This window comes from Stomoxys calcitrans, chromosome 3, assembly GCF_963082655.1.
Source record: "Stomoxys calcitrans chromosome 3, idStoCalc2.1, whole genome shotgun sequence".
In the NCBI taxonomy this organism is placed as follows: Eukaryota; Metazoa; Arthropoda; class Insecta; order Diptera; family Muscidae; genus Stomoxys; species Stomoxys calcitrans.
Window position 1 is genome coordinate 74,566,089 of NC_081554.1, and position 23,713 is coordinate 74,589,801.

At 40.2% G+C, this 23,713-nt stretch overlaps 1 protein-coding gene across 1 annotated transcript in view; it reads left to right on the forward strand.

Moving 5' to 3' along the window:
* The first annotated feature begins 2,161 nt into the window (after positions 1 to 2,161).
* Positions 2,162 to 23,713, forward strand: part of LOC106094669 (neural cell adhesion molecule 2) — a 103,620-nt gene continuing 82,068 nt past the window's right edge. The window contains exons 1-3 of the mRNA XM_059365488.1: positions 2,162 to 2,376; positions 4,891 to 5,037; positions 9,106 to 9,254. Of these exons, the coding sequence (XP_059221471.1) occupies positions 2,162 to 2,376; positions 4,891 to 5,037; positions 9,106 to 9,254 (511 nt within the window). The remainder of the gene's footprint in view (positions 2,377 to 4,890; positions 5,038 to 9,105; positions 9,255 to 23,713) is intronic.

Genomic DNA, 23,713 nt, shown 5'->3' on the forward strand with positions numbered 1-23,713 from the left:
AGAAAACGAATATCGTAATAAAATTTGGGTCCAAGTACCCAGCGGGCCTAACCAACCCAAAAACTCCTCTAAACAGATGTATTCGACGTTCAAGTCAATATGGGCCTCAAATGAAAAGTATTCGACAGTAGATTTCAAATATGGCATAAAAAATTAGGTCCAAGTAATGGGAGGTCGCCCCACCCCCAAGCACCCCCGAATGGGCATATTAGCCTACCATGTCTATATGGGACTCAAATGAAAGGTATTTGGGAGTAGATTACAAATATGACATTAAAATTTGAGTTCAAGTCCAGGTGGCGTTTTCTTTCCAAAAATAAGTCAAATAGATTGATTGACCCATAATGATAATATGGGGCTCAAATGAAAGGTATTTGATATTAGAAAATAATTTGATATCCAATTTTAGAGCCAAGTGTTTGGGGGTACGCCCTAAAGCACCCCCTAAACTGAACTTCATTTCCGATTATGGCAATATGGAGCTCAAATCAACGGTGTTTGGGAGTAAAGAACGAATTTGATATCTATTCTCAGGGCAAAGTGCCGGTGGCCGTCCCAGCTCCAAAACACCCTCCAAACAGTTCATATTTACCGACCATGGCAATATGGGGCTCACATTAAATGAATTTGGGAGTGCAGCACGAATTCGATATCCATTTTTGAGTCGAAATGTCTGAGTGTTATACCTCCCCTAAAAAGCACTTCTCATTATCCTAATTTTCAAAAACACCAGATCTCGGAGATTGGTAATGCTATTCGTTCACAGTCAAAACAAATAATGGTTTCTATTGTTGGGGTCGGGTAACTCGGGGGCCGTCCAAAACCCGCCTAATTGTTATATAGACCAATCACGACAATAAAGAGCTCAAAACGAAAGGTGCTTGAGAGATGCAAACGAAGTTGATATCCAATTAAAGAGCAATGTGTTTGGGGAACTGCCCCACCCTAAACCGAAAATATTTCCCATTACGATAAAATAGGACTCAAAAGAAAGGTATTTGGGAGTGGAGTATAAATTTACCCAGGAACCGAGAAGAGGCACACATCAACACACACATCGATTCAACTTTAAACTCAATGATAAGGGACTTTTTTATAGCCGAGTCCGAATGAAATCAATAAAAAGAATGTGTGCAAAATGTCAAGCCGATATATTCATTCGTTCGACCGATATCGTGATTTCCACAGACGGACGGACAGACGGACATGGCTAGATTGACTAATAATGTCAATACGACCAAAATACATGTATTTTATGGTCCCGATAAATATTTCGAAGTGTCACAAACGGAATGACAAGATTAGTATACCCCCCATCGTATGGTAGTGGGTATAGTGAATAAACCATCCATTTTATAGCAGTGAGTCAATAGCTTTTGATAAATACACACTAACACCTGGTAATACTTGGATTGTCTTTATTGCAATTTTGGTATTTTGCAAAAACCAAATTGTAGTTTGTGATTGATGTGTTACAAAAACGTTTTGCTATGGTTAAAAAGATATTGTAATTGCCAACAAAAACAGGTTCATAATAGGACCGACAGATCGAATGAAGTAAATGGAGTGAAGAATGATTTTCCTTGTTCGTTGCATATTGAGAATTCGGATGAAATTGCTATATGAAAAAGGATATAGCAAAACATAACATGAGCTTGGACAAAAATAATATATTTCATTGGCCACAAATGACAAGTAAAAAAAAAATGAGGACTTCAATTTACGACATAGCATTGGCAGGGCAGATTGAACACTTCACGTTTTGCACTGTGAATGAGGATGCCATCACTGCAGCAACTCGTCAGACATTGCCATTGCATTCCGTGAAGTCCTGAGTGATGTATCCTGTCATGCCGTCCTTTCTTTGAGATCAGACCACCTTCCCATAATACTCCGGCGCAGGCATTGGTACTCGCAGACGAGCTTGATGGGACTCGTTGAATGGACTCCACTTACACCAGAATCAGCGAGCTAAATCTGGAAATAAACAGGGTAATCGACGGATATAAGACGAATTTGTAGCTGGTACGCTTGGAGCAAGGTTCCTTAAATACCGGTTTGGGCAAGCTGGAGACTAATCCTAAGTCACTCTCGAACTCCCATAGGAGGGATTCAAGAACCCAGTCATCATTGGCGTCATAACTGTGACTGATCCGAAGAGATGCGCAAGGTTGTTCAATCATCAATTTATGAGAGAGGCGAGGCTTGGAAGAGAGCCATTCGTCGCATCCGCGGTCTCCAAGCCGATGGACAAACATCACAATTTAATTTGGACGATGTTAGGAATGTCATTCGTGGCGCCAAATCATCCAAGGCGTTGGGCCCCTACGGAAACTCTACACTAACTCTGAAGAATCTGGATCTACCCGGAGTCAAGTACCTTACAACTATCCTCAACCTGTCTCTGAACATTCTTATAGTAACCGATATCTGGACAAGTAAAGAGGCGTTAAGTTCGGCCGGGGCGAACTTTTGATAACCACCATCTCGAGTATATGTGTAAACCACCTTCCGTCAAAATCCGTTGAAAAATGCACACCTTATGCCCCATAGCAGCTATATCGAAGTAAATAAAGACAAGTCATTGCTATATCTAAAAATAAGGCGATCTGAACCATATACGACACGGATGTCAAAAAGCCTAACATAAGTCTCTGTGTCAAATTTCAGTGAAATCGGATTATAAATGCGACTTTTATGGGGCCAAGACTTTAAATCGATATATCGGCCTATATGGCAGCTATATCCAAATCTGGACCGATTAGGGCCAAGTTGCAGAAAAATGACGAAGAGCCTAACACAACCCACTGTCCCACCGACGAAATCGGACAATAAATGCGCCATTTATGGCCCAAAAATCTTAAATCGACAGATCGGTCTATATGGCAGCTTTATCCAAATCTGACCCGATCTGAGTCAATTTGAAGAAGAATATCGAAGGGCCTAACACAGTTCACTGTCCCAAATTTCAGCAAAATCGGATAATAAATGTGGCTTTTATGGGCCTAAAACCCTAAATCGGCGGATCGGTCTATATGACAGCTATATCCAAATCTGGACCGATCTGGGCGAAGTTGAAGAAGAATGTTGAAGGACCTAACAAAACTCTCTGTCTTAAATTTCAGCAAAATCGAATAATAAATGTGACTTTTATGGGCCTAAGACCCTAAATCGGCGGATCGGTCTATATGGGGGCATTATCACGATATTGTCCGATATAGCCCATCTTCGATATAGCCCACCTTCAGCGGTGGATATAAAAATGGGCAGAGTGAATGGAAAGAACCCGAGCAAGGGGGAGTCGTACAGATCAATCTTTCTTCTCTCTTCAATAGCCATGACGCTTAAGGAACTACTCCTCCCGACTATTATTGGAAAATTTTCATTCGCCAACCATCAGGATGAACTTCGAAGACTGCATAGCTCAACAACTGCTTTGCATGCCATCACCGCACACACTAGCCGTGGCTTTAATCAGCCCAGGCCATGTGATAGGAGTGTTTTCGATTGATTTGGACCATAATGGGCACATTTGTTAAAAGCCGTTACGAAACAAATTGCAAACTTTGCCCATGAACATTCCATTTAGGAACAGGGGCAAACTTCTCACATAGCAATGAGTGCAGTCCGTACAAGTTTAAGCTCAATGGTAAGGAGCCTCCTTTTTATAGCCGAGACCGAACGGCGTGCCGCAGTACGACACTTCTTTAGAGAGAAGTTTTACATGGCATAGTACCTCACAGGGGGAGGGGAACACCACATGCAAAACTTCAGCCAAATAGGACAAAAATTTCTGCTTGTAAAGACTCAAGAAGTCAAATCGGTAGATCGGCTTATATGGAGCTATATCAGGTTATAGACCGATTTGGACCGTACTTGGCACAGTTGGTGGAAGTCATAACAAAACACGACATGCTAAATTTTAGCCAAATCGGACAAAAATTGCGGCTTGTAAGGACTCAAGAATTCAAATCGGTAGATCGGTTTATATGGGAGCTATATCAGGTTATAGGCCGATTTGGAACGTAATTTACACAGTTATTGGAAGTCTTAACAGAACATCACATGCAAAATTTCAGCCAAATCGGACAAAAATTACGGCTGTAAGGGCTTAAGAAGTCAAATCGGGAGGTCGGTTTATATGGGAGCTACATCTAAATCCGATCCGATATGGCCCGTTTGCAAACCCCAATGGCCTACATCAATGTTAAGTATCCGTGCAAAATTACAAGCGGTTAGCCTTACGCGCTCGACCTGCTATTGTGATTTCGACAGACGGACGGACGGATATGATCGACTCAGAACGTCGAGACAACCAAGAATAATGCACTTTATAGAGTCTTAGACGAATATTTCGAGTTGTTACAAATTGAATGACTAGATTAGTATACCCCTATCCTATGTTGGAGAGTATAAAGAAACTAAATATTAAGATAAATAATTTCAACAAATGGAATATTCACTTAAAAAGTTGCTCAGTGTATCAAAGGCCAATACTTCCCTCCAGATAGGCCTAAAACGCTAGCTCGCGAATTAACTGTGTGGTTGCCAGTCATTTGTGGAATTAAGGGGGAAGAAATCGAAACACCGTAGACTTAGTTAATAGTTCCCCAAGACAAGATGATAACTACGGCACTGTTTAACCTCTACCTATCCTCTATACCACCCTCTCCAGACGGTATAGAGATCGTTTCATATGCAAATGATTGTACTAGACGAAATTGTCGTTTATTTCGCTGCAAGAGATTTGAAGATATCTGCCGCCAAATCTTCAGCCACATTGTTCACTACAAACACGCATGAAGTGGGAAGGGAGCTTATTGTGATGGTCGATGGAGTGACAATCCAGACCTTCAAGTGTCCTAAAATACTCGGTGTTACATTTGACAGCTCTTACACATTCTCCCCACATGCCACAGCAATATGCAAAAAGATCGAAAGTAGAAACAAGATCCTCAAGTCTCTTTCCGGCAGTACTTGGGGTGCTGACAAAGAAACCTTAATGACCACTTACAAAGCCATATTGGCCGCTCTGTGGTAAGTTAGGTAGCGCCAGTGTGGTCTTGTCAGCTCTGTGACACGCAGTGAAATATTATTCAGATCCGTTAGAATGCCGCCCTTAGAACTGCGACGGACTGTCTCCTCAATTCTCATGTGGACCACCTCCATCAGGAGACAAAGATCCTACCAGTGCGAAAACATAACTACATGCTGTTTAAGCACTACCTTCTGGAATGTTATCGCAGAGACCATACAAATCATCATCTTGTGGATAGCTATCCACCGCCCCGATAACTTATTGGGGATCTATGTACATGATCTAGAGCGTGAGGTTCAGCACTACAAAAAATAACCTCTAGTTCAAGCGGCATATGAATTGAGGCTGGACAACATTCATGCAGGGACGGTAGTAGATGCGGTGAATAGGTACCGGGTGAATGTAGTCTTTGGAGAATGACTGCCTCCCATTGCACCTAAAGATATTGTCCTCCCACGGCAAAACAGAGTAGTTCTGGCTCTATTACGATCCGACAGATGCAGCCGCCTCAATTCCAACGTCATGCAGGATGTATGTCTCGATTGTGATATGGGACTACACGTCACCTGTTTAATTGCCCTGACAGACCATGTCGACTCAGCCTCAAATTACACACCATGTTAGTCCCAGAGATCCTGAAACTGGATATTCAACAGAATCAAGCAGACAAAAGTTAGAACACAACACACTGTTAAAATAGCAACAACATTGCAAGATTTTTATACCCTCCACCATAGGATGGGGGTATGCTAATTTCGTCATTCTGTTTGTAACTCCTCGAAATATTCGTCTAAGACCCCATTAAACTAATATATTCTTGATCGTCATGGCATTTTAAGTCGAACTAGCCATGTCCGTCCGTCTATCTGTCGAAAGCACGCTCACTTTCGAAGGAATAAAGCAAGGCGCTTTTGCACGAACACTTTCTATTTGTGTAGGTTGGTTGAGATTGCAAATGGGATATATCGGTCCATGTTTTGATTCAGCTGCCATATAAGCCGATCCTGGATCTCGAGCTTCTATAGTGAGCAATTCTTATCTGATTTGGCTGAAATTTAGTATGAGGTGTTTTGTTTTAATTTCCAACAACTGTGTCAAGTAAGGTCCTAATCAGTTCAAAACCTGATATAGCTTCTATATATAAACTGATTTTGGATCTTGAGGGGCGCAATTACTATCAGATTTGGGTGAAATTTTGTATGACGTGTTTTGTTGTAACTTCCAACAACTGTTTTATGTTTGGTTCAAATCGGTTTATTACCTGGCATTACTCTTATATAAACCGACCGCGGATCTTGACTTCTTAAGCCTCTATAGGGCGCAATTCTTATCTGATTTGGTTGAAATTTTGCGCGAAGTGTTTTGTTATGACTTCCAACAACTGTATTAAGAATCATTCAAATCGGTCCATATCCTGATATAGCTATCATATAAACCGATCTGGGGTCTTGACTTCTTGAGCTTCTGGAGGGCGCGATTCTTAACCGATTGGTCTGAAACTTCGCCTGTAGAGTTTCATTTTGACTTCCAATTGACTTAGTATGATCTAAATCGGTTGATATAGCATGATATAGCTCCCATATAAACCGATCGTCCGATTTGACTTCTCGAGCCTTTAAATCATGACCCTGGTCCATGTCGATCCATACCAATAAGGCTCTTTTATATTTTAAAGAGTTTTCCAAAGACTCATTCCGACAGATGAACTTGTTTTTTAAATACTGCCCCTCAGACTTAGCTTTGTTTATGTACATTGCCTGTCCCACTAATTATGAGTCTCTTCAATGAGTGAGTCGACTCACTCAAGCATCTTTCATTACGAAATCAGCAGATTTTTAAATAAGCAATGAAAATCGCTCATTTTGAGCAATACCAAGTTACTGGGAGAGGTCCACAATCTTTATGCCTTTGCTTTAAATATGCTTCTCTGTAACTATATCCACCACCGAAGGATGGGGTGTATTCGTTTTGTCATTCCGTTTACAAAACATCGAAATATCCATTTCCGACCATATAATGGATCTAGACATGTCCGTTCATCTGTTCGTCCGTCTGTACGTCCGTCTGTCTGTTGAAATCACGCTACAGTCTTTACAAAAAGAGATATTGAGCTGAAACTTTGCACAGATTCTTTTTTTTTTTGTCCACAAGTAGGTTCGAAGATGGGCTATATCGGACTATATCTTGATATAGCCCCCATATAGACCAATCCGCCGATTTAGGGTCTTAGGTCCATAAAAACCACATTTATTACCCAATTTTGCTGAAATTTGGGACAGTGAGTTGCGTTAGGCCACTCGACATCTTTCTTAAATCTGGCCTAGATCGGTCTAGAATTGGATACAGCTGTCATAAAGACCGATCCGCCGATTTCGGGTCTTAGGCCCATAAAAGATTTGTATATAAAGGGTGATTTTTTTGAGGTTAGGATTTTCATGCATTAGTATTTGACAGATCACGTGGGATTTCAGACATGGTGTCAAAGAGAAAGATGCTCAGTATGCTTTGACATTTCATCATGAATAGACTTACTAACGAGCAACGCTTGCAAATCATTGAATTTTATTACCAAAATCAGTGTTCGGTTCGAAATGTGTTCATTCACCGTAACGTTGCGTCCAACAGCATCTTTGAAAAAATACGGTCCAATGATTCCACCAGCGTACAAACCACACCAAACAGTGCATTTTTCGGGATGCATGGGCAGTTCTTGAACGGCTTCTGGTTGCTCTTCACTCCAAATGCGGCAATTTTGCTTATTTACGTAGCCATTCAACCAGAAATGAGCCTCATCGCTGAACAAAATTTGTCAAAATTTGAACACATTTCGAACCGAACACTGATTTTGGTAATAAAATTCAATGATTTGCAAGCGTTGCTCGTTAGTAAGTCTATTCATGATGAAATGACAAAGCATACTGAGCATCTTTCTCTTTGACACCATGTCTGAAATCCCACGTGATCTGTCAAATACTAATGCATGAAAATCCTAACCTCAAAAAAATCACCCTTTAGTTGCCATATAGACCGATCTCTCGATTTACGGCTTTGGGCCCATAAAAGGCGCATTTATTGTACGATATCGCCGAAATTTGGGACAGTGAGTAAGGGAAAGCCCCTTAAGACATACACTGCCATATGGCACCGATCGGTCCAGATTTGGATATAGCTGTCATGTAGACCGATCTTTCGATTTAAGATTTTGGGGCCATAAAAGGCGCATTTATCTTCCGATTTCACCGAAATTTGGGACAGTGAGTTGTGTTACGCTCTTCGACATTTTTCTGCAACTTGGTCCAAATCGGTTCAGATTTGTATATAGCTGCCATATAGACCGATCCGCCAATTTAGGGTATTAGGCCGATAAAACCCACACTTATTATCCGATTTTGCTGAAATTTAAGACAGTGAGTCATATTAGGTCCTTCGACATACTTCTGCAATATGGCACAGATGGGCCCAAATTTGGATATAGCTGTCATATAGACCGATCCGCCGATTTAGGGTATTGGGCCCTTAAAAGCCACATTTATTGTCCGATTTTGCTGAAATTTGGGAAAATGAGTTGTGTTGGGCCCTCCGAGATTCTTCTTCAATTTGTCTCAGATCGGTTCAGATTTGGATATAGCTGCCATATAGACCGATATCTCAATTTAAAGTCTTGGCCCCATAAAAGGCGCATTTATAATCCGATTTCACCGAAGTTTGGGACATCGACTTATGTCACCTTTTCGACATCCATGTCGTTTATGGTTCAATGGTTCAATTAGTCGATTATGTTCGCACTTTTAAATTTTTTTGGTACAAAAGTTTAAATAATTTGTATTTCTGTTGCAATTATTTCCATTGCAATTTTCGATGAATTATATACCTCCTAATTGCCAAACTGCACTGAAAGGTACAAAAAAAAACGAACTATGCTACGCACATACATATTTAACAAACTAATGCGTTGGTCAATGCACATTATAACCAATTGCTTTTGGTTTCAAAAGTCTGTATTTGTTTAAACAATGAACTCCCATTGGGCACTAACATTTGAAGCAAATTACTTTAAATTCGCATAGCAATTTAGAAATTTCGCTTCAATTTTCTGTGGTTGCTGTGAACAACAACAACATCAGCAGCGATATAAGTTGTAGTTGTTTGTTCACTTTCCGAAAACTCAAACACAAATCATGTCGTACATTTCCGGTTGAACACCACAAAGCGAAGAGTATGCGAATGTGGTTTACTGTATGCTTCCAAAGCTGCAGAGGCGATGTTGAGTGAGAGGTTTGTTTACGTGGAAGGCCTTATTGAAGACATTTGAATATTGCATAGGAAAAGAAATGCCAATTTCATTATCCAAATTTGCCCACGATCATTCAAATAAGGAACAGTAGCAGACCATAGTAGAAGTCATTGTGTAAAACTTCGGCCAAATCTAATAAGAACTGCGCAATTTAGGGCTAAAGAAATAAAATAGGGAGATCGGTTTATAGGGGAGCTGTATTAGGGTATAAACCGATTCATTCCATATTCGACACGTATGTTAAAGGTCATGAGAGAAGCCATTGTACAAAATTTTAGCCAAATCGGATAATACTTGCGCCCTTTAGAGGCTCAAGAAGCCAAGATCCGATATCGGTTTATATGGCAGCTATATCAGGTTATGGACCGATTTGAACCATTCTTAGTACAGTTGTTGAAAGTTATAATAAAATACCTCATGCAAAATTTCAGCTAAATTAGATAATAATTGCGCCCTCTAGTGGCTGACAAACAAGACCCCAGGTCGGCTAATATGGCAGCTATATCAGGTTATGGACCAATTTGAACCATTCTAAATACAGTTGTTGGAAGTCATAAAAAAACACCTCATGCAAAATTTCAGCCAAATCGGATAATAATTGAGTCCTCTAGTGGCTCAAGAAGTCAAGACCCCAGATCGGTTTATATGACAGCTATATCGGGTTATAGACCGATTTGAACTATTCTTAACGCAGTTGTTGGAAGTCACAGCAAAACACGTCGTGCAAAATTTTAGCCAAATCGGATAGGAATTGCGCACTCCAGACGCTCAAGAAGTCAAGACCCCAGATAGGTTTATATGACAGCTATATCAGGCTATGGACCGATTTTAGATTTCATTTCAACCATACTCAGCACAGTTGTTGGAAGTCATAATAAAACACCTCATGTAAAATTTCATCCAAATCGGTTAATAATTGTGCCCTCTAGCGGCTCAAGAAATCAAGATCGCCGATCAGTTTATATGGCAGCTATATCAAAACGTGGACCGATATAGCCCATTTACAATCCCAACCAACCTACACTAACAATAAGTATAAGTGCAAAATTTAAAGCAGCTGCATTTACTCTTTCGAAAGTTATCGTGCATTCGACAGCCAGACGGATGGACATGGCTTTTTTGACTTAAAATGTCATGACGATCAAAAATATATACACTTTATGGGGTCTTAGACGAATATTTCGATGAGTTACAAACAGAATGACGAAATTAGTACACCCCCATCCTATGGTGGAGGATATAACAAGTAAAGAATTGCGTCCTCTAGTGGCTCAAGAAGTCAATATCCCAGATCGGTTTATATGGCAGCTATATCAAAACAAGGACCGATATGGCCCATTTACAATCACAACTGACCTACACTAATAAGAAGTATTTGTGCAAAATTTCAAGCGGATAGCTGTACTCCTTCGAAAGTAAGCGTGTTTTCGACATACAGACGGACGGACAGACGGGCTGACACGGCCATATCGACTTAAAATGTCATGGCGATTAAGAGTATATATACTTCATGGGGTCTTAGACGAATATTTGGAGGAGTTACAAGTAGAATGACGAAATTAGTATACGCCCATCCTATGGTGGAGGGTATAATGAACTACACTAATTCAAGTGTCAGTTTTGTAGCTCGATTTAAACAATCAAACCTACTGGCATTTTGTGTTATATGAACAAATTCATCTTTAAGGCCTTATGTCTGTTCTCAAAAACCTTTGTATAAAACATTATAAAACACTTTTTCCCCCACTGGAATACAATGCAGCGATTGCTTCTATTACTGATCAAAAATGGGTACCTACTCTTGTCCATATATGTGAAAACGGATGTGTCTGCGAATTTTATTGCGTGACTGCCTGCGTATGCGTACATATGTTGGACATTGTTTACGCAGAAAACCACAATAGTAACTTAAGCCTAAATCATTGAACAGATACAACGAAACAACCAAACAAACAAATGACCATACACCGGAAAAACCAAGAACCGCAGCTTCCACCCCCAACTACAACATAGAACATATTTTCCAGGAAAAGCGGAGAAAACAAAAAATACGAACCAATCGTTGTAAACCACTATTTCTCTACCGCGAAAGCACAGTGGAGTACATTACATCAATATTGAAATATTGTTTTTAAACTGCACAGTGCATTTTATAACCACCATCATAGGATGAAGGTTGTTTAATTTTATACCCACCATCGAAGGACAGACAGACGGACGGACATGACTAGATAGTCTTAGATTTTTACGCTGATCAAGAATATATATATATATATATATATATATATATATATATATATATATATATATACCTAGTAGGGTCGGATATACCTCCATATTCATTTAATCATTCCGTTTGCAACACAACGAAATATCAATTTCCGACCCTACTAGGTATATATATATTCTTGATCAGCGTAAAAATCGAAGACGATCTAGCCATGTCCGTCCGTTTGTCCTTCTGCCTGTTGAAATCACGCTACAGTCTTAGGTTAGGTTGAAAAGAGGGTGCAGATATTCATCCGCCCCATGCCACTATGGACATACTCCTAACCCAGTAATCGGCTTGTTGTGCGCTCTAGAAACTATAAATTAACCTCTAAAAAGAAAATTTTAATTTAGGAATTCCGTGCTACTTACAAAATCCTTAATTGTTTTCTATACCACTCCCCTAAGTTGGTTCATGTCAGAGATTGTGTCTCCACCTAAGTAACGGTATCTTTTAGACGCGAAAGCCGGGCAATGACAAAGGAAATGCTTCAACGTCTCATCATCTTTCCCGCATGCTATCACTTGGCGCACCGATTTTACATAAGTGAGAGCTCGTAGTCCTATGTGTCCCGTTGTGATACCAATAGCTATACTGACCTCCTTTTTACTTCCTTTCAGTAATAGCCTCGTCTTCTCACGATCTGGATCCCCCCATAGGATTTCGCCGTCCTACCGACCGTTTCGCTGTTCCACCATGTTGCATGCGCATTCATCGCCCTTAACTCGGACTGCGTCGACCCGAAAGGCTTCGGGTTAACCAATTTTATTGACGGCAGTCCTCTGGCCTTCACCGCCAAATCGTCTGCCCTTTCATTTCCCCTTTCGCCGTTATGGCCCGGCACCCAAACGATGCGGATTTTGCCATACTCAGATAAGGCGTTAATCTCCTTCTTACACTGCAAGACAATTCGTGACCTTACCATCCTGGTTGTTATTGCCCTTATGGCAAATTTACTGTCGCTAAAGATGTTCACACTCGACGTCCTCGCATTAGCACCAGACCATTTCCCGCATTCTGTGATCGCCCGGATCTTCGCCTGCAGGACCGTATTATGGTCAGGCAGTCTGAAACAGATCTCAGTCCCTGAGTTCTAAATGTAGAGCCCCAGGTCCACTCTGTCCTCTAGCTTTGATCGATTATACCGCGGTGGTATGAGTTGCTCCTATCCACAATCTATTCTCCCATCGCCTTAAGTCTCATAGGCGCAGTGACTGCCCCACATTTAAACTGTATGCCAATAGGTCGGATATCTAGAATAGTCTGCAGTGCCCTAGTGGGCGTGGTCCTCATCGCTCCACTTATGCCAAGACAACATGTTATCTGAACCTGTTGTGCACTAATGTTGCACTTTTTCTCCATAGCAGTCCACCAAACTACCGAGGCGTAGTAAGTATTGGTCTAATCACGCTCCTCTGGAGCCAGTGGGCTATCCTTGGATCCAGGCCCTATTTCAAGCTTAGGGCCTGTCTACATTGTTCCCAACATCTGCGAGCTTACTCGGTACGCTCCTGAGTGTGACATTTACAATTTAGTTTCCTGTCCAAGATCTCACCTAAGTATTTGACCTTGTCAGATATCGAAATCATCTTATTGAGGAAACGTGGTGCGTTAAATTGGCTCACCTTCGTTTTCCTCGTGAACAGGCATATTTCAGTCTTCTCTGGGTTAACATTGAGACCTCTAGGTCTAGCCCAGTCATATGCCATATGCAGACCCTTTCGGCCCTTCTGCTTAGCTCGTTCGGATCGTTACCCTTTAGAAGTATTAAACCATCATCTGCGTAGCAGACGGGTTCAAATTCCTCCTCAATCAGCATTCGTAATAGGTCATTTATGGTGGTCACCCATAGGAGAGAGGATAAAATGCCCCCCTGTGGCGTAACCTGTGCCACTTACTACCTTATATTCATCCAACTGTTCCTTAGCATATGGTTTATACAGTCTCTAAGGGCCGGGTCCACCCGGTACTGTTTTAAGGATTGGATCAGTGTGTCACTCGGCACATTGTTAAAAGCCCACTCGATGTCAATGCATACCGCCAGTGTGTACGTTTCTTCTATTTTATGCACAACCTCGTGCAGGGCAGCCTCCACCAAACTTCCCTTTCCCTTGGCATAGGCATGCTGTTTGTATTTAAGCAGTTCGCTGGATGTCATACTCTTTATCATGGTGTCCACAATACGTTGCATGATTTTGAGTAGAAAGGACGTAAGGTTTATGGGTCTGTAGGACTTTAGAGTCACATAACTTGCTTTGCCGGGCTTGAATATAAACACCACTCTTGCCTCCTGCCAGGCTTTCGGTGTATATGCAAGTCCCTGGCATGCTGTAAAAATTTTGGCGTAAAAATCTAAGACGATCTAGCCATGTCCGTCCGTCTATCCGTCTATGTGCTGAAATCACTCTACGGTCTTTAAAAATAGAGATATTGAGCTGAAACTTTGCACAGATTCTTTTTTGTCCATGAGCAGGTTAAGTTCAAAGATGGGCTATATCGGACTATATCTTGATATAACCCTTATATAGACCGATCCGCCTATTTAAGGTCTTAGGTCCATAGACGCCACATTTATTATCCGATTTTACTGAAATTTTGGACAGTGAGTCGTGTTAGGCCAGTCAACATCATTCTTCAATTTGGCCCAGATCGGTCCAGATTTCGATATAGCTGCCATATAGACCGATCTCTCGATTTAAGGTCTTGGGCCCATAAAAGGCGCATTTATTATCCGATTTTGCTGAAATGTAGGCAAGTCAGTTGTGTTAGTCCAGTCGACATCCTTCTGCAATTTGGACCAGATCGGTCCAGATTTGGATATAGCTGTCATGTAGACCGATCTCTCGATTTAAGGTTTTGGGCCCATAAAAATCGCGTTTATTATCCGATGTTGCCAAAATTTGAGACAGTGAGTTATGTTAGGCCCTTCGACATCCTTCTTCAATTTGGTATAGATTGGTACAGATTTGAATATGGCACCCATATAGACCGATCTCTCGATTTAAGGTCTTTGGTCCATAAAAGGCGCATTTATTGTCCGATGTCGCCGAAATGCGGGACAGTGAGTTAGGTTAAGCCCCTCGACATACTTCTGCTATATTTCACAGATCGGTTCAGATTTAAATATATAGCTGTCATATAGATCGATTTTTCGATTTAGGTTTTGGGCCTATAAGAGGCGCATTAATTACCCAATTTTGCTGAAACTCAGCACAGTGGGTTGTATTAGGCCCATCAATATCCAAACCAAAGAGGGCCAGATCGAAACCTATCTGGATATAGCTGTCATATAGACCGATTTGTCCATTTTGGATTTTTGGCTTATAACAGGCGCATTTATTACCCGATATCGCTGAAATTTGGAACAGTGACCACTAAGACTCCTAAAATCGTCCAGACATATAACTGACATAGAGGCCAATCTTCATTTATAGGGCCTAAAGACCATGAAAGCGCATTTATTCTCCGATTTCGCTGAACTTTGAGAAATTTAAAACTTGAACAGTGAGCTGTTGTGAGACTCCCGATATCTAACCCGAATATGGTCCATATCGTACCATATTAGATATAGTTATCATATATATCGATCATACGAATTAGGGCTTCATCACATGAACGGCCCACGTATTACCCGATTTCGCTGAAATTTCAAACTGTTTCTTGTATAATATTTGGATATTAATATGGATATAGTAGTGTTATAACAAATTTCGATTATAAAAATATTCATGTTCGGCACTGCTTAACTTAATGCGTTGTTTGATTTTCTCCCACTGTGTATCGGTCGGCCAGGTCGGTCCTTTCAGCCAGGCCTGAAAACATGTAAAACGAATTATTTGCACCGTTGTCAGTCGTCGGCATAAAATTTTGAACCCCGCAGAGTGAAACAGGGAGTTCCCCAAGATGAGGTGATTTCTTCGGTACTGCTTATCCTCTACCTATCCACTATTCCGCTCCCTCCAGACTTAATCGAGATCGAATCAAATGCGGACATTTATATGACCATGGTTTCAGTCTTAGTCTTAATATGACCAAGGTTTCAGCTTATCCAACCGATTTTGCCGTTGATTACGCTATACGAAATTTGAAGAACATCACTCCAATGGGCCGGTGCGGGCTCGACAGTTGTACGACACTCAATGAAATAATATTTGGACTTGACAGAATGCTACTCTACGATGGACCACCCCGATCAATATCTCGATCTGTATCTGGCTATTAGCAGCCATCCAACTCACTATCTTGTTAGTAGACATCCAACCCACAGTGTTGCCTGTGAGCTTAATATAGAGGAACAAATGTTCCAATTCGGTCTATAACTTTATATAGCTAGCACTCATATAAACCGATCTCCAAAAAGCGAAGGTACTAAGGTACCAGGCTTAAATCGTTAGTGATGAATTCATTGATTGTACCCTACACCACCAGTGTGGTACAGGGTATTATAACTTAGCGAATTAGTTTGTAACACCCAAAAGGAAGAGAGATAGACCCATTGATAAGTGTACCGATCGACTCTGAATCACTTTCTGATTCGATTTAGCTATGTCCGGCTGTCTGTCTGTCCGTCCGTCTGTCCATGTTAATTTGTGTACAAAGTACAGGTCGCAATTTTCATCCGATCGTCTTCAAATTTGGTACAGGCATGTTTTTCGGCCTAGAGGCAAAGCCTATCGACATTGGAAAAAATCGGTTCAGATCTGGATATATTGTAGCTCCCATATATATGTTCGTCCGATTTTCAGTAATAAAGCAATAAAATGGTCATTTGTTAGGCGATTCTTGCGAAATTTGGCAGGAGGGATTTTGTGTACGATTGTTGACATTACTGGAGAATTTCGTGGAAATCGGTTCAGATTTTGATATAGCTCTCATATGTATATATCGCCCGATTTTCACTCCTTGAGCCACTGCAAGCACATTTATTGACCAATCTTGTCAAAATATTGCACAACGCTTTCCTTGATGACTACCAGAATATACATCGAGTTTGGTCAAAATCGGTTCATATTTAGTTACAGCTCCCATATATATGTTCGTCCGATTTCCAGTAATATTGCAATAAAATGGTCATTTCTAAACCGATTTTCGCGAAATTCGGCAGGATGCATTTTCTCTTGACGTTCAATATTACTGGTGATTTTCATGGAAATCGATTCAGATTGAGATATAGCTCTCATATATATATATATCGCCCGATTTTAACTTCTAGAGTCACAGCAAGCGCATTTACTGATCCATCTAGCGAAAATTTTGCAAAACGCTTTCCTCGACAACTGCCACAGTATCTGAGGAGTTTGCTCGAAATCGGTTTAGATATAGCTCTCATATATATGTTCGTCCGATTTCCAGTAATATTGCAATAAAATGGTCTTTTGTTAACCGATTTTCTCGAAATTCGGCAGGAGGGATTTTCTTATGATTCTCAATATTACTGGAGAATTTCATAGAAATCGACTCAGATTTAGATATAGCTGTTATGTATGTATATCGCCCGATTTTCACTTTATGAGCCGCTACAAGCGCATTTATTGACCAATCATGCCAAAATGTTGCACAAAGGTTTCCTCGACGACTACCACCGACTATCTGAGAAGTTCGCTCGAAATAGGTTCCGAATTAGATATAGCTCCCATATATATGTTCGTCAGATTTTGGGTAATTTGCCATAATGTTGTCATTTGTCAACCGTATTTATTATAGTTTGAACATATTTGCTCGCCGAGGTCCATCAAAATTGGTTTAGAATTGGATATAGGTCCCACATTGTACTTAAAGGGTAGGTGTAGGGTATTATACAGTCGGCACCGCCCGACTTTTCCCTTTCCTTACTGGTTTTTGTTTAGAAATAATAGCGTTCAAATTTTGTCTTTGAAAAAATTTAATCTAAATTTTGTCTTAATACAAAATCTTATTGAAATTTTGACTTCCGTTGAAATTTAAACGAAATTTTGTCTTCGGAAAATATTTAACTGGGACTCAGTCAAAGACAAAATTCAGCCTAATGAAATTTTCACGTGGGACAACATTTAAGTAAAGAACTAACTTTCTTCCCTTGCCACTGTTCATTGCTCTTAGCCACGAATGATCTAACTTAGCAACCTTTAAACCAGCACCATTCATTTAACAGCTGCCAAATGAAGCATTACTGCATCTCCTAGTGCGCATAGCGCAATATTTCAAAGGATTTTTCAAAATTTTACGCATTGCTTTTAAAACTGAAAACATGCAAGTATCAAAGCTAACCTGAATACCCAATAACAGTTCACATAACATGGAAAAAGTCCTTCTCCTATGTCACAGTCCCAACTACAAGACAATAGAGGAGAACAAACACATGCTTACTTTGCCACTACCATTTGTTCTTTGTGCCCATACCGAGCTACAATTGAACATCAGTCACGGAAGTGTCCACGATAGGTGCTGGACGCAATATCATTTCAGCCGTTTGTCAGCAACAAAAACCCATATCCGTGGTGTGCGAACTCACTTGGTGATTGGAGTGAAATGCCAATAGGAAATAAGGAAAGGAAAGCCAAAAGCAAATACATGGCAAACGTTTTAAAGGATTCATTCCATCGTTACTCCCATCCACAGACTCGACAGAATTGTTGTTTTATGTGGTTCCAGGTCCAAAACGTATAAGCTAAATTGACAGTACATTGGATGAATGCATTGACAATATTTCAATTAAAACAAAAATTGAGGTATATGATTTCATCCAATGCCAGTGTCAACTGAATTCGATGCATTCTTAACAAGATGGGCGGATTGGGAACTTGTTTGAAGAAATCACATAGACTATAAACCGAATTAAAAGCCAATATTATTTTCTTAAAAACAAGGATGATGTGAAGTTTTTTATAAGGGCAAAATTTCATCGAAAAATCCTTCAATGACAATATTTTAATAAAATTTGACCGACATTTCAATGAAATTTTTTCCAAATAAGTATCCTCCCCAAGATCATTATTTAGAAGTGCCCTTGGACAGCAAACTATTCTAGATACAAATTAAGTGTGAGGCAGCCATTGCGACTATGACTTAAGGCAATAGGAGAATGGATAGAGAATAGAGGATAGAAGCAAGTCATACCATCGTGGTATAATCGTGGCGACGATAGAAAACCCAGATGGGTTGGAAGAGGTTTCCGATCGAATACCTGAGATGACACTTGACGTCGAGTGCGAGACACTGCTGCCAGAGGCTCAGTCTTGGATTGATGGAACTCTGGTATTGCCATCTGAGAGATCATGATATACAAACGGATCAAAGCTAGAGGACAAGGTAGGCCCGGAGGTCTACATTCAAAACCGAAGGACTAAATTCTGTTTTCATCTGCCTGACTATAATAAGATCCCGTACGCAGAGATCCAAGTGATTGACGGAATGCGTGAGGTGGTGTGGTGTTCACGCGAGGACGTCGAGTGTGAATATCTTTACGGACAGTAAACTGGCCACCAGGGCAATAACAATCAGGACGGTAAGGCCACGAATAGTCTTGCAGTGTAAGAAGGAGATTAACGCCTTCTCTAAGGATGGCAAAATTCTCATTGTTTGGGTGTCGGGTCAAAGCGGAGCAAGGGGGAATAAAAGAGCAGACAATTTAGCAGTGAAATCTAAAGGACTGCCGTCAATAAACTTTGATAACCCGAAACTTTTTGTCGGCGTAGTCAGAATTAAACGGAATTAGTCGGTAGGACGTCGAAAATCCTATTGGTGGTCGTGAGAAGACGAGGCTATTTCTGAAAGGAAGTAAAAAGTCAGTACAGCTTTTGGTAACATAATAGGACCCAGAGGACTACGAGCTCACTTATGTAAAATAGGTGCGGCAAGTGATAGCAAGTGTAGGGCATGCGGAGAAGATGGTGATATGTTGGAGCATTTCCTATGTCATTGCCCGGCTTTCGCGGATAAAAGACATAGGTACTTAGGTGGGGATACAATGCCAGACATGAACCAACAACATAGGGCCACGGTATGGAAAACAACGAAGGGTTTTGTAAGCAGCACCGAATTTCTAACTTAGATTTTCTTTTTCGCGGTACTTAGAGCACACAACAAGCCGATAACAGGCTTAAGTGTATGTCCATAGTGAAATGGGGCGGATTAATATCCGTAAGCTCTTTATACCCTACACCACTACTGTGGTACAGGGTATTATATTGTAACTTAGTGAATTAGTTTGTAACACGCAAAAGGAAGAGAGACGGACCCATTGATAATCTGATTCGATTTAGCTATGTCCGTCATTCTGTTTGTCTGTCTTTCCGTCCGTCTATCCATGTTAATTTGTGTACAAACTACAGGTTGCAATTTTCACCCGATCGTCTTCAAATTTGGTACAGCCATGTTTTTCGGCCTAGAGACGAAGCCTATTGAAATTGAAAAAAATCGGCTCAGATTTAGATAAAGCTCCCATATATATTCGTCCGATTTGCAGTAATAATGCAATAAAAAGGTCATTTGTAAACCGACTCTCTCGAAATTTGGTAGGAAGGATTTTCTTATGACTATTGAAATTATTGGTGAATTCGATAGAAATCGGTTCAGATTTAGATATAGCTCTCATATATATATATATTAATAACCGAAATTTCACTCCTAGAGCCATTGCTCTGTCTGTTGAAATCACGCTACTGTTTTTAAAAATAGAGATAATGAGCTGAATCTTTACACAGATTCTTTTTTTTTGTCCATAGGCAGGTTAAGTTCGAAGATGGGCTATATCGGACTATATCTTGATATAGCCCCCATATAGACTGATTCGCCGATTTAGGGTCTTAAGCCCATAAAAGCCACATATATTATCGGATTTTGCTGGAATTTGGGACAGTGAATTGTTTTAGGCCCCCCGATATTTTTCCGAAATTTGGCCTAGACCGGTCCAGGTTTGGATATAGGTGCCATATAGACCGATCTCTCGATTGAAGGTTTTGGGGCCATAAAAAGCGCATTTATTGTCCGATTTCGCCGAAATTTGGGACAATGAGTTGTGTGAGGCCCTTTGACATTTTTCTGGAGCTTCGGTCCAGATTTGCATAGAGCTGCCATATAGACCGATATCTCGATTTAAAGTCTTGGCCCCATAAAAAGCTCATTTACAATTCGATTTCTCTGAAATTTTACACAGTGACATATGTTAGGCTTTCGACATCCGTGTCGTGTATGGTTCAGATCGGTTTATTTTTAGATATAGCTACTGAAAATACAAATATTTTGTTATACACAATTGAACATTGTCTTGTACTTATTAGTATTTGGTCCTATTTGGAACATATTTCGATATAGCTACTATGGGGCATAAGATACAAATTTTTCATCGGATTTTGACGAAATCCGGTGGTGGTGGTTTTGGGCCCGACCAAACTTGACGCCTTTTTACTTGTTTTCATCTCCATTGAGTAGGTGCCAATAAACGGCACCACAAAAACTTCATAATCTCGTCATTTCGAAAGTCCATCATTTATTTGGTTTTTTTTTTTTGAGAAGGTATTAAAATTGGAGCAAAATGATATCTACAGTAAATATTCCAATCGATATACATCATACTTGCCTCCCAATAACCAAATTTTTGCATGCACTTGCATTGTCGAAAATAGTTTCGTATACAAATTTTGTTGGCTTTTTACCATTTTGCTCATGCTTACATATATTGTGGAAACTTTTTGCTATAATCTTCATTAGCAATATTAGAGTGAAACGGTTGGATATATGTTAAGAGTCTAAGAGGTTTTTGTTAGAAAATTTATATTAACAATATTATGCTGGCAACTAAAACTTAGCCAAACTACACAATTTAATTTACTTTTTCACTTAAATAGAAATTGTATACCTTTAGGTGCACAACAAGCTTGAATCGTCCTATCTTAATGTAGCCTTTAGCATTGATGTTTTTGTTACTTGCAATGAAACTGAAGTGCACTTTACAACTTTTGTCAACATGCATAAAATATTTAATTTATATGATTTTGAAGTTTCAGAATAAACAAGAAACGAAGTACTTTTTTTTGGCATTCGATTAGAGGCTCGTCCTCTTTTAAGAGTGTGAGTGATTGAAAATTGTTTGAACATTCAAAATTTAAGCAAGTGGTATAAAATAATGCTAAGTGGAAGATAAATGCAGAGATAGGACGCCAAGAGACTCTATGCGTCTTTTGCTCCACCAGGAGAATATTCAAAAAAAAACCTGTAAGGAAAGAAAAAGTCCGGCGGTGCCGACTTTATAATACCCTAAATCGATTTTGACCAAACTTCTTAGACATTGTGGTAGTCATCGAGGAAAGCGTTGTGCACAATTTTGGCAAGTTTGGTCAATAAACAGTGGTTCTAGGAATGAAAATCAGGCGATAGACGTATGTGGTAGTTATATCTAAATCTGAACCGATCTCTATGAAATTTTGAACCAGTAATATTAGGAGTCAGAAGAAAATATTTTCTGCCAAATTTCGAGAGAATCGGTTAACAAATGGGCATTTTATTGCAATATTTCTCAAAATCGGTCGAACATATACTGCATGGGAGCTATACCAAAGTCTGAACCGATTTCGAGCAAACTGTATGGATATTGTGGAAGTCGTCGCGAAAAGCAAATTTTGCCCATGAACATTCCACTAAGGAACAGGAGCAAACTTCTCACATATCAATGAGTGTAGTCCGATTCAAGTTTAAGCTCAATGATAAAGGGTCTACTTTTTCTAGTAGAGTCCGAACGGCGTGCCGCAGTGCGACACCTCTTTGGCATAGTACCTCACAAATGTTGCCAGCATTAGGAGGAGAAAACCACCGCTGAAAATGTTTTCTGATGGTCTCGCCAGGATTCGAACCCAGGACATGCGCACCTCTGCGCTTCGGTGGCCTCCCGTCCTGAAAAGCGTTGTACAAAATTTTGGGAAGATTGATCAATATATGTGCTTGCAGTGGCTCTAGGAGTGAAAATTGGGTGATAGATATATAAAGGGTGATTTTTTTGAGGTTAGGATTTTCATGCATTAGTATTTGACAGATCACGTGGGATTTCAGACATGGTGTCAAAGAGAAAGATGCTCAGTATGCTTTGACATTTCATCATGAATAGACTTACTAACGAGCAACGCTTGCAAATCATTGAATTTTATTACCAAAATCAGTGTTCGGTTCGAAATGTGTTCATTCACCGTAACGTTGCCTCCAACAGCATCTTTGAAAAAATACGGTCCAATGATTCCACCAGCGTACAAACCACACCAAACAGTGCATTTTTCGGGATGCATGGGCAGTTCTTGAACGGCTTCTGGTTGCTCTTCACTCCAAATGCGGCAATTTTGCTTATTTATGTAGCCATTCAACCAGAAATGAGCCTCATCGCTGAACAAAATTTGTCAAAATTTGAACACATTTCGAACCGAACACTGATTTTGGTAATAAAATTCAATGATTTGCAATCGTTGCTCGTTAGTAAGTCTATTCATGATGAAATGTCAAAGCATACTGAGCATCTTTCTCTTTGACACCATGTCTGAAATCCCACGTGATCTGTCAAATACTAATGCATGAAAATCCTAACCTCAAAAAAATCACCCTATATGAGAGCTATGTCTAAATCTGAACCGATATCTATATCGAGAATCAAGAAAAAATCCCTCCTACCAAATTTCAAGAGAATCGGGTTACAAATGACCATTTTATTGTATTATTACTGCAAATCGGACGAACATATATATGAGAGCTATATCCAAATCTGAACCGATTTCAAAAAATTTTACCAGTAATGTCAAGAGTCATAAGAAAATCCTTCCAGCCAAATTTCGAGAGAATCGGTTCACAAATGGCCATTTCATTGCAGTTTTACTGCAAATCGGACGAACATATATATGAGGGCTATATCAAAATCTGAACCGATTTTTTTTTCCAATTTCAATAGACTTCATCTCAAGGCCGAAAAACAAGCCCGTACCAAATTTGAAGACGATCGGATGAAAATTGCGACCTGTACTTTGTACATATTTAACATAGACAGACGGACAGCCAGACGGACGGACGGACGGACGGTCAGTGGAGCGGCAGATCTAGATCCTGAGAATAGGCTTAGAATGGACTCCAAAGACCCAACAGCTGTGGTGGTGGTATCAAG